Genomic DNA, 12,017 nt, shown 5'->3' on the forward strand with positions numbered 1-12,017 from the left:
AAAAAGTGGGCGCACAGACGCCCCAGAGAGGGAGAAAAGCTGGGCGGGGGTGGGGGCGGGGTGGAGGGGGCGGAGGGAGGGCGGCCTCGGGCTGCGCCACGCAGTCGGATCCTGCTCCCTGGTCCCCTGCCCCCTCCGCGCCCGCCGGCCCTCCGCCCTGCCGGTGGCCCGCGGGGCACCAGGTAGGCAGAGCTGGACAGCTCCTGCTTTGATCTCTGGGCTCCAGTCCCTTCTACAGCTGCCCGGCTGCCCGGCTGCCCGGAGATCTGAGAACTCTGCCCACGTCGGTGTCAGCAGAGCTCTCCGACGTGTACAGAAGTGTTTCCAAACTTGGGAAGGGCGGGGTAGGGCCGGGGGAGATGGGGAGGGCGGAGGTATGCAGACAGCGAGTCAGAGTTTCCCCTTGAAAGCCTCAAAAGTGTCCACGTCCTCAAAAAGGATGGAACCAATTTAAGAAGCCAGCCCCGTGGCCACGTCCCTCCCCCCTCCGCTCCCTCCTCTGCGCCCCCGCAGTCTCCTCCCAGCTGTGGCTGCCCGGGCCCCCAGCCCCAGCCCTCCCATTGGTGGAAGCGCTTTTGGAAGCACCCTCGGGCCAGAGAAACTTTGGCCGTATAAATAGGGCAGATCCGGGCTTTATTATTTTAGCACCAAGGCGGCAGGAGGTTTCGGCGGAGTTGGAGGTACTCGCCACGACTGTATGCCTGCGCCCGCCAGGTGATACCTCCGCCGGTGACCCAGGGGCTCTGCGACACAAGGAGTCTGCATGTCTAGGTGGTAGACATGCTCAGCTTTGTGGATACGCGGACTCTGTTGCTGCTTGCAGTAACTTCGTGCCTAACAACATGCCAATGTAAGTGCCTTCAGCTTGTTTCGGGCAGTCTGGGAAAGAGGTTAGATGGGTGGGCACCTGGTCTGAAAAGGAAAACCTAACAAAGTTCTAGGTACAGCTTGGAGGGAAGGCTCTCTGGCATGTGGAGACACGCTGGCATTTATGAGAAACATGGAAAATACTTTAGAAATGAAAACAAAAAAGGCTCGACTCTTGCCAAAAGTTAGGGAACTTTCCTCTCAACTCAGAGTGAACCTGTTAACTTGATCTGGATCCTCCAGTTAGTGAAGCTCAAAGGGAGCAGAAATCCTTTTCCTTAAGGATGAGATATGAACTGACATGATAAAGGAAGGCAGAGGCCTCAGCCTAAAAGGCCCCAAAACTGCACTGATGCCCACCTTGTGAAACTTGAGGCCTGGTTTAGAAAGCCCTTAATTTAGTAATAAAAAAACTCACCTCCTAAAGGCTTTTCTCTTCTGGGTGTTTTAAGACTGGTCTGGGTGATGATGATGATGATGATGATGATGATGACGACCACCAGGCGCCCTCTGGAGGGGGACAATGAGAGCACAGGGGTCCAGGGCTTAAGGTCTATGGAATCCCCATTTAAAGACTCCACAGGTTTATACAGAGAATGATCTGCATTTCTCACTGAAGCCAATCCCAATAGCTAGTCAGTGTATCCTGGGAAGAAAAATGGATACATTCTGAAAAGTAAAATTAGCTTCTCATTTCATTACCTGGTCATGGAAATGGTAACATTATTTAGCTAAAATCTGCCCTGCCTTTTGTTGAGCCAGAGTTATCTCTTTAATATGTTCCCAAAGACAGGCATTCTGAACATAGCAAGTTGGGAAATATCAACACTGATCTGAGATTCAGGAGACCCGGTTTTTCCCATGCCAACAATTTATCATGTGACCTTGGGCAAGTCAAACCGAGCCTTTTCTAAAATGCAGGATAGAAACTGGATGGACTCCAAGGCTGCTTTCCAGCTGTAGGTTTTATGACCAGATTTCCATGTTAAGATAGAATGAAGAAAATCAGTCTGGTTTTGCCTTGAAAATGGCTGACTAATTACCAAAGACACTGATTTGATGGGGTAAGAGGGGGATCTGGCCACACCCAACACTCTAAAAGTTTGCTCCACCCACATGCCCCGGTGTATTACTGATGCATTTGTGTGTGTATGTGTGTTTTCTCCCTTCATCCACTTTTAGCATACACACTGTGAATGCTAAGGAATAGTTGCATTGAACAAATTCATATTACCAAGTTCATTTTTTTTAATGAGATCTGAGGGTGGCAGGGGGAAAGAGTTGTCTCCTAAAGATGAAAATAGACCTAGGAAAGTTTGAAGGTACAAAGGGCAATTCACCTTCTGATCAACATCCAACTACAGTCTGAATAAAAGTTACCAAACACACATTCTTCAAAGTGGCTCAGTCTGAATAATTAAAAGGCAAATTTCCAAAATCATAAGAACTTCTGTTAATCAAGTCCAGGCATAATTATTCTTCCTACTGATGAACACAATGAAGTAAACATATCATTTTCCTAATTTAAAAGTAATTCTCATAAATTGCCCTTAAATGTCAGTGCTGGATATGGTCCACCCTCCTGAACTGTGACTGTTGCAGCAGCTGTTCCCACTCCAAATGACACAATTCTTGGCCACCTAATTAAAGCAATTTTTAGGGGTGATTCATTTTGTTGCCAGCTTGGCCTTATATCCTGTGTTAACCTATAATTTTTATACCGTAGGAGAGGAATTCAGTCTTTAAAGGCTTATAGCAATTATGGCAAAGGGGGAGGATATTCCTTTAGTGTATTTTTCCCATTATTTTTCTAGATCTTTAATCCACAGTTTTTCCATTTATACAGAGCAATTCTTCCTCGGGGACAAAAGTGATACACATTGGTAAAATGACCTTACCTAACTTAAGTGAACCTATTTAAAGCAAAATTTCAGATGTCCGAATGAATCCATTTTCAGGGTGACTTATTTGCAAATTAGACCTTTTGAAAAAGGACATTAAGAATGGTACAAACTCTGTAACGTTAACGTTTTAGAAAAAAACTTTAGGTAACGTACTTTCCTAAATTTTCCCCTTTTAAAATTTTTAAGTATCAAAAATTGTCTAATACAAATTATTTCCTCATCAATATACTGGTTTTGCTCATAATCAGTGACTCACCTGTGCAATATAGCATCTTAATTACTAAACATTAGAAGTATCCTTTAGACACATTAATATTTCACAGCATTTATAAAGTAGTAAATAATTAACAATTTAATTCAAAATATACTTACATATTAATATTGAAAACAAATCATCCTGCTGATCCCTGCCATAATTTTGATGTGCATAATTTCTAAGTCATTAGACTATTCTTAATAAAAAATACAATTTGTCCTTTAATTAGGTAAGTCAATTTTATAGACTAATATACCCATTTGTTAGTCACCGCTAGTGATCAATGAAATAATACTAATAATTATTTCTTTCTTTCCCCTTTCCTCTATAGCTTTACAAGAGGTGAGTAAAATTATTTTTTGAATTTGTTATTTTAGACTTTGATTGCCTTGGCCCCAGTAATGTCTTCTGTGGGGAAGGAAAAGGAGGCTGTATTGATATTGACCAACTCGAATTTCCAAAATAATCATCAGGAGTTATGGTAGTCAATCCTTTCTGGCTGCCTTAGAAAGTACCCACCCCAATTTCTGAAATGGGCGGGGCTACTGAATAAGACCACCCTAAAACGAACACCCATAAGAAAAGAGAGTAAATTATCCAGTGGAAGTTTGGGTTTTAGCATCAGCTGCTACGAACTAGAAGACTTCACCAAGCTAGAGAATTTTATCACTCCCTTGGAATCATTTGCAAGATTATTATGGACAAATTCTTAGTTCATGAATTGAATTTGAGGCATAATTACAGATAAGTATATATCTGGATTCTATATGTATTTTATTTTATTTATTGGTAAAATTTAAAATTGTGCTTTGAGATATTACGATAATAGTAATGCAAAATATATATACTCTGTAGGTATGTTTGTACACTACATGGAAATGGGAGCCATTTTAAAATTTATATAATCTTCCTCATAATAATCCTTTACTTATTCTTTTCTAGGCAACTGCAAGAAAGGTAAGAATCCAATACTTCTCCATAGTACTTGAAATGATCAGCGATAACTTACAATTTAACTAAATTTATGGTACACTACAGAAGGAAAATACTTTGTCAAGATTTTGCCCACATGAATATGCATTAGCTAAACCATAAAATAAAATAGCTTTGATGTGCAAGATAACAAAGCTTTATTATCTTCCAGAGTCATCTCTAATTATACTTATATTATACAACTGGTGATTTACATACTAAAGGAAAAGAAAAGACTTGTTTTTGTTCTGGAGATGGAATGAGTATTATGTTAATTATATGTGATAAACAAAAGTTTATTTTAAAGGGCTTTGACTATATAAATATGCTGTTATCGATGTTACAAAATGATAATTTTATCCACAGAAATCATCTTTCTAAAAATAGTGGTCATGATATTGGCCTAATGCTGGAGACTATAGCCTCCAATCTCCCAGTTTAAACAAATTACATGTAATTATAATAAAAACAAAATACTTTTGTCTATTGTATTGTGCCATTTTTATAGCCACTATCTAATAACATTATGGTTAGATCAGCCTTACCGACTAATTATTATCACGAATGTTTTGCTCATTCACTGGAAATTGCCTAGACATTTATTACTGTGCTGTTTCTACCTTCCTCATAGGGCCCAACTGGAGATAGAGGACCACGTGGAGAAAGGGTGTGTAATTTTTGAACTATTAAAGGGCTTTGGCCCATATTTTAATAACTACATATTAGAAACTACAGGAGACTGACAATTTATAAGGATATTATGTATCCAAATAATTGCCTACCTTTAAAGCAAATAATGCCTTACAGAAAGTGAATAAGCATTATTATATATAATCAATATTCTTTTTAGGTCAAGATTATCCTTTAAGAAAGTAGAACTATTACAGACAGCCATATTCTTTGCATGGTCTATCTTGCTTTGTTTTTAGTTGACCTGTCTAAAACATACATAATGGAAATATATCTACCTACCACCACATGGCCCTTCTCTTTTTAACATGTTTTGTTTGCTTTTCAAGTAAGATCTCTTATCTAGGCTGGGAATAATAGTTAAACAGCAGCCAACAACATGTTTCTGTCTAAATTAATAAATGTACAAGTTAGGCTTGCATTTTATTCATCGTATTCTTAGATCTCCTTGCTATGCTTATGTGGCAGGTATAACCACATGGTTTCATTATATGACACTTTCATCAGTATATAAATACCTATACCTTGTATCCATTGAGAAGTGCAGACTTAAATGTATTCCACTCAAGCAATCTATTAGAGGTAGGGTTATGTCAGTAAATTACTTTAACAACATAAATAGTGTTAATAGTAGGAAATCTGCAGGATTTTCTACCCTGTGATAAAATAACTATTAATTATCATATCAATTAACCTGCTTTTCACACATAACATACCAAAACAATTGAGTAAGTTCATCAGTCAGAAACTGACAATCAATGTACACAGTACATCACTGTGCACTGTTAACCATATGAAGTTATAGCTATAAATTTTAGCTATAATTTTTATCTTCATTTGAATACTGGAGCTCCGTTATGAATTAATATCCAATGGCTGACATAGTCCTCTTCCAAGAGGAACTATCCTGTCTTGTGTCTTCTTCGGACACCAGCTGCTAAACCTCCTTCTAAAATAGACCCATGTCAATAGTGGCAAATATGGCATTTTAAATTTCCACACCACTTGTACATTCTGACCAACTGATCTTACCACATGTATTCTGAGGTCTCCTTTAGGTTTCTGCGGAGTCTGTCTAACCCTGACTTAATTCACTTTTTACATAACAGGGTCCGCCAGGCCCACCAGGCAGAGATGGTGATGATGGTATCCCAGGCCCACCTGGTCCACCTGGTCCTCCTGGTCCCCCTGGTCTTGGTGGGGTAAGGTGTCTTAAGTATCCTTAACTTTTAGCTAACTTCAGTTTCTTACACCTGTGTTGGAAGAAGATTCATTGTGGAATTTATTTTTAGTAGTTTTAAGGGAGAGTCTGCTATTTGGATATTAGTATAGTATTTTATTTCATTTCTTTGGTTTCTTCATTCAAGATTCTGCTTTGCCCGATGTCTTTGTGAGCCCTTGTCAATTACAGGACAGGTCTTTGTGTTCGCTGAAGGTAGCTGCAGCCCTCGTGACCATTATTTAATTTGGGAATTTAATATCTTTTATCAGTAGGGCACAAATAAGAGGTGTTGCATTATTAAAAAGTTTGATTAGATTGAATTATAAATGAAATCCCTGATCTTAAGCAATTTCACAAACATCCTACTCTTTTTATTCTCCTTGGCTTGAAGTCTACTGAACCAACATTCAAAGCAGTTTTTGGTTTAATTTGCTTGAAACTAATTTGAGAAAAGTACATTTCTCTTTTTCATTAATATCTTCTTTTAGCTTTATGCTTTAACAATGGTATGAGCGCCAAATGGCCTCACTGCAGGAAGGAAAACATATTTGCTTAATTGGTTAGCACTATGAATCAGAAGCCTGATTCTAATACCCAACTGTACGCCAGTAAAATAAGACCTTTCTCCCCCAAAGATCTTATTATGATTGCTTATCTACTGAGTGCATTAAAAAGCACCTTTCTTAATAGGTCTACCACTGTAAGAGAGATCTTTAACAGTAAAGCTATTACTGTGAACTATTTTTTAAAAGTTTAATCTTCCAAGGGGCATTTTAATTTAATTTTCCTCTAAACTTTAAAACTCTTTATATCCTTTTTGAAACTACAGCAAGAAAAAGGTCTCTTAGTCATTTTGTGTAGTCATGGAGGAGCAGGGCAACAGGTAGAAATATAAAGTTGTTCTCTTGGGTTCTGCTTAATTTATCAGGGGCCCTCACTGACTTTTAAAGTTTAGAAAACTGTCTTCCTCAGTGTACAGGTAGGGGGTGGGGATTTGAGTGAGAGGGTTAACAGGGCAGGAAAAGTTTCAAAAATAAGGTAGGGAAGCTCCCTATTTCAAACTAGGTGTGGACTAAATTTTAAACTTGTATCTCTCCTGAATTTTTAGGAATTTAGCTCAATATGGAAGTCTAAACTAATAATTATGTCAGAAATACTGCTTCCTTTTAAACAATAACAGAAAAATCTTTAGTAGAATGAGAAAATGAACTACATGGCCAATAGTTATTTATATATATATATATATATATATATATATATATATATATATATATATTTTTTTTTTTCCCCCATCTAGAACTTTGCTGCTCAGTATGATGGAAAAGGAGTTGGAATCGGCCCTGGACCAATGGTATGCTTATCTCTTTTTATCTAGCCAAAAAATTACTGAATAGAGAATTTACTTTATGTTAAATTTCACATTGCCATTTATTTAGCTACCTAGTTTAATACTCAATACTCAGATCAGATAAAAGCAGCAGCTCTCTTTGTATTCAAATCTATAAAAATCTAAGCCTAGGTTAGGGGGTTTGATTTTTTTCTACAAACATGCCACCTTAGGATAGATCAGATATTTATATATCCAAGAAATAATCTCTGGACGTAGTAATCATAATTTAGGTAAACCAACTTAATTCAGAAAAGTAATCACTCTAATTTTTTTATTCACTTTAACATTGCCTCGAATTTGAAGCAACCCACAGAGACGCAGAACTATTAAGTTCTATGAACTTGCTGGAAAGGATCAGCAAGTTCTAGAGTAGCCCGTTCATTTTCTAGGTAGAGAGTTTAAGCCCTTTCCCAAGGTCATATATGTGGTTAATGACAGAATGCCAGGCAAGATGTCTGATATTCAACATCATGGCTCATGTATCCAGTACTTGAATAAAACATTACTTTATTTAACAAGTATTTACCAAGTTGGTCTTCGGTAAGACCCAAACTATATTATGCATTTGGGATATAGCAGTGAATATGACAGATTCCCACCCTCCCTCAAGGAATTAACAACATAGGAAATGTTTCTTTTTATCCACCTTGATAAAAAATTCTTTTTTAAAGTCTAATTATAAATCAGTATAGGAGGGAATATGACTATGATGATGATGGTCTATCTTTAACAAGTAAACCTTCTAACAAGCATTAGTGAGATGTGTTAGGGGGAAAAAAAACTGATATGAGCATGCAAAATATATACTAGTATGTAAAAAATAGAGGGGAAAATTGCTGGAAATAAAAATGTTAAGTTGATTAAACACTGCAGTTTAGTACATATCCACACATAATTTAGTGATTTTTAATTAATTGTTTGCAAACAAAGGTATTTATATGCCCAAGTTAAGATAGTCTTTAAAATATAAATTTTACCTGGACAATGCATTCAGTGCTCTGTCTTCAAAAGATGTTCTGCTGGAGCTAATGGTCCGCAATAAGCTAATACACGGTAAGGGCAAGACGATATTTTCTGTAAATTAAAACTCTCACTTGAGAAGTAATATGCCGTTAATTGATGATTTCCAATTTCCTGATTTTGCATGGTAATTTAAAACATTCATATCTGAAATGAAGAAGTAGAGATTTTCTTTTGGCTTTGTTTATATTGGATATTTGAAATCAGCCATTTCAGCTAATGCTGGACATTAGTCAGTTTTAAAGCAGTACCTATATCTCAAGAAGAAGCTAAAAAGAAAAAAAAGTAAAGCATTAATTAAAAAAAAAAAAGCCTACATAAGCCTGGAAAATTAATATGGATTTCAGATTCCCCTGACTTTGGAACATCTCTCTGGGGGGCATATAGCAGAGTGTTTTACTTTTAAATATCAGTGAAATATAATTTAAGCTTGCACATTCACACACATTCACAGACATATGTAATCCACAGATATGTTTCACAAATAGGAGAGGTAGGCAGCAATAAAGCATTAAAATAAATTTCCATGTTGGAAAATCAATAACTATAAAACCCACAGGGTCCTTCTCTGAATTAATGAATAATCATCATCCATCTCACAGCCTCCACAAAATAAACTACCTTTTATGTAAATGAAATTGTTGCAAATACATGGAAAAATGAATAAATATAATTAAAAATTCATGGTGTCAAGGAAAATTATTTTTAATGTACACCTAAAAATATTATTTTGATTGAAAAGTGACAGTTTCTTTTAACTTTGAAGCAATTTCTAAAACCAAATAAATAACTCATAATTAAGATGATGAGCTTTTTAATAAAATCCATATTATTTGACTCTAGGCATTAATACAGTGGGGCAGACTTGACTGCAGAGTCCCCATGCTTGATGTGTCGTGAACAAATTAACTGAGACTTGTCTGTGCAATATATTCAGCATTAGAGGAATGGCCCCTACAGAAGAGTTTGCATAGGCCTTGCAAAGGGGAGTCACAATGTGTATTTAGCTTCCAAACTAGTAACACTCTGTTTTACTCTGTGTGCTACAGAATGAAGAACAAAGGCGAAAACAATCTGCTGTCATTTGGGCCATATTTTCAATAATAGTAGCATATGATAGATTCTTCCAGTAGGATGTTTCAATAATATTTTATTTTTCCTTCACCCCTTACTATATCCACTTTTGCTTGACATTTTCATCAGTCACCAATAGCCCTTAAAGGAGTTGTAAGGTTATAACAAACCTCCCTCTAATCATTAAGAAAGACTTTTGATCCTTTTCAATTTATGCCCCTTGTGGCAATAAAAATATCAATTTCTTAGCTGAGTATGATATGAGGAGATGACATATGATAAGGAAATCCAAATGGAAATGCTTCGTCAGCTGCATGAACGGCAGTTGTATATTCTGTACTGTGCAAAGACTGAGTCACTTCATTGCATTAGAGCAATCTCAATATGCCCAATTGTGCACAACTTGAAGCAACCTGTGGCCACCTCATCTACCTGAGTTCTGATTTGGATTAGGAGGGGCAAAGGTGAAAGCAAAGGCAGAGAAAACAGTGGAGGAAACTTGGGTCCTTAAATGCTTCCTTGAGAGGAACAAAAACTGTGAAATGAGACCAGGACAATTCTGTTCATTTGTCCATCACAAAACGTCTATGGCACTACTAAGCTAGTCCTGTCTAACCCAACCCGAGGCCATGACGACTTGTCAGGGCTAACTATATCTGTCCTCTTTACAGGGTTTGATGGGACCTAGAGGCCCTCCTGGTGCATCTGGAGTCCCTGTAAGTACCGAAAGCTTGTAATCTCTCTTATGTAAAAAAGACAGAGAATTAAATAAAGGCTTGGAATGTGACATACTGTTTTTTCTTAGGGCCCTCAAGGTTTCCAAGGACCTCCTGGTGAGCCTGGTGAGCCTGGTCAAACTGTGAGTACTTTTCCCCCTTTGTGATAAATATTTTTTTCAAGAAGTTTCTTAATATAGCATTAACAAAACAATGGGTCTCCCATTTTCCTAGGGTCCTGCAGGTGCTCGTGGTCCACCTGGCCCTCCTGGCAAGGCTGGTGAGGATGTAAGTATTTACTCGTAAGCATTTCCAAATGCCATTTAAATACTCCTGCCTCAACAGAATTTCTAGATTCAAATTAAGTATTCTGCCAAAAGCTGAATATGCCTGACATAATTTTCCCCATATGGATAATAACATTTTAATGAAATAATAATTAATTTTCTTATATTTAAGGAAATATAATTGTTAATTAAATATATATTTGGATCCACATTTTTACATGATGCCTTTTTTCCCTGTTGTAAAAACCAAGATGCACCGACTATCATCTGATAGTTTACCAAGAAAGGGTTTACCCTATGATGCTTTCATGTTTTAGGGTCACCCTGGAAAACCTGGACGACCTGGTGAGAGAGGAGTTGTTGGGCCACAGGTGAGATTTTTTTACAACAGTATATAGTCCAAACATCAGAGGTATCTCGTATATAAGATTGTTGCTAAAACTAGAATCAGACTAAGTGGCAACATAGAAGTCATACTTATAACACTCACTGAAGGCATCTGACAAATAAAGGAGCCTAGTTAAGAATGCATACAGGTTTTATTAATGCAAATAATGTAATATTAATGATGGTGAGCATCCTTTAAACAACTAAATTGTGTGTTCTACAAGTACCATAGTATTAGTTACTCAAATTAGAGCAACTTATTTGCTGCTCTGTGCTTACACATATACTAGTCTTTGATTCCAAGCTTGGACTTTGATGAGAAGAAACACTTTGGAGGGAAGAAATCATCGTCTTTTTATTTAGGACAAAAACGTCATTCGTCGTCTTCTATGTTTCTTTTTAAGGGTGCTCGTGGTTTCCCTGGAACGCCTGGACTCCCTGGCTTCAAGGGCATTAGGGTGAGCACATTCTTTACCCACAGAAGAGAAAATGTTGATTACTTTTAGTAAAAACCTCAACTATATTTAAACTCCTGGATGACACATATTTGCTTCCAAATTCCTGGAATTTGCCGGAGTGGAGAGAGAGTTAAAGGGTAAGGGGGCCGGAAAGTAAAGTGGGGTGTAGTTTTTTTTTTTTTAAGTCTGTTCATAGCTTCCAAGAAAGGAGGATCCCTACAGGGAAAATGGTATAAAATGGGTATAACTTAAGAGGTATTTAAAGCCCTCTGAAGATCATAAAATTATTAATGATGGAAAGTACATGAGAGAGCATCTAGTTCTTTATCCTTCCCTTTCAAGTGTAGGGAGGTTTAGTGACTTACCTAGGGCAGCAGAGGGAGTTTGTTGGGAGCTGGGGCAATGGGACTCCATTCTACAGAAGCAGTCACAAGATTCACGCAGGAGATATTAACTGCAAAGATACAAGATGTTTGAGTTGACCAAACACTGTAATGGAATAGCATTTTAATAATAAGGATTTGCCTTTCAGGGTCACAATGGTCTGGACGGGCTGAAGGGACAGCCTGGTACTCCAGGTGTGAAGGTAAATACTAAATCAGAAGCACTGTTTTTAAAAAAATTTTTAAAAAATTGATTGTAATTTCCCATCGCCATCAGAAAGTATATTTTTACTGAAGGCTAATCATATTCTGAAGCATATCTTATTTCCTCTTCAATACTTTAAATCCTTCAGTGGTGAGGACTATGGGATTCTGTAACAAAAGGCCAATT

The 12,017-nt window shown here is 37.4% G+C and overlaps 1 protein-coding gene across 1 annotated transcript in view; it reads left to right on the forward strand.

Moving 5' to 3' along the window:
* Nucleotides 1-631: 631 nt before the first annotated feature.
* The window catches only part of COL1A2 (collagen type I alpha 2 chain), a 35,487-nt gene continuing 24,101 nt past the window's right edge, over nucleotides 632-12,017 (forward strand). Inside the window, exons 1-12 of the mRNA XM_060157048.1 lie at nucleotides 632-850; nucleotides 3,359-3,369; nucleotides 3,970-3,984; nucleotides 4,631-4,666; nucleotides 5,799-5,891; nucleotides 7,209-7,262; nucleotides 10,067-10,111; nucleotides 10,201-10,254; nucleotides 10,346-10,399; nucleotides 10,716-10,769; nucleotides 11,190-11,243; nucleotides 11,776-11,829. Of these exons, the coding sequence (XP_060013031.1) occupies nucleotides 781-850; nucleotides 3,359-3,369; nucleotides 3,970-3,984; nucleotides 4,631-4,666; nucleotides 5,799-5,891; nucleotides 7,209-7,262; nucleotides 10,067-10,111; nucleotides 10,201-10,254; nucleotides 10,346-10,399; nucleotides 10,716-10,769; nucleotides 11,190-11,243; nucleotides 11,776-11,829 (594 nt within the window). The 5' untranslated portion in view covers nucleotides 632-780. The remainder of the gene's footprint in view (nucleotides 851-3,358; nucleotides 3,370-3,969; nucleotides 3,985-4,630; nucleotides 4,667-5,798; nucleotides 5,892-7,208; nucleotides 7,263-10,066; nucleotides 10,112-10,200; nucleotides 10,255-10,345; nucleotides 10,400-10,715; nucleotides 10,770-11,189; nucleotides 11,244-11,775; nucleotides 11,830-12,017) is intronic.

Source organism: Lagenorhynchus albirostris, chromosome 8 (genome assembly GCF_949774975.1).
Source record: "Lagenorhynchus albirostris chromosome 8, mLagAlb1.1, whole genome shotgun sequence".
In the NCBI taxonomy this organism is placed as follows: Eukaryota; Metazoa; Chordata; class Mammalia; order Artiodactyla; family Delphinidae; genus Lagenorhynchus; species Lagenorhynchus albirostris.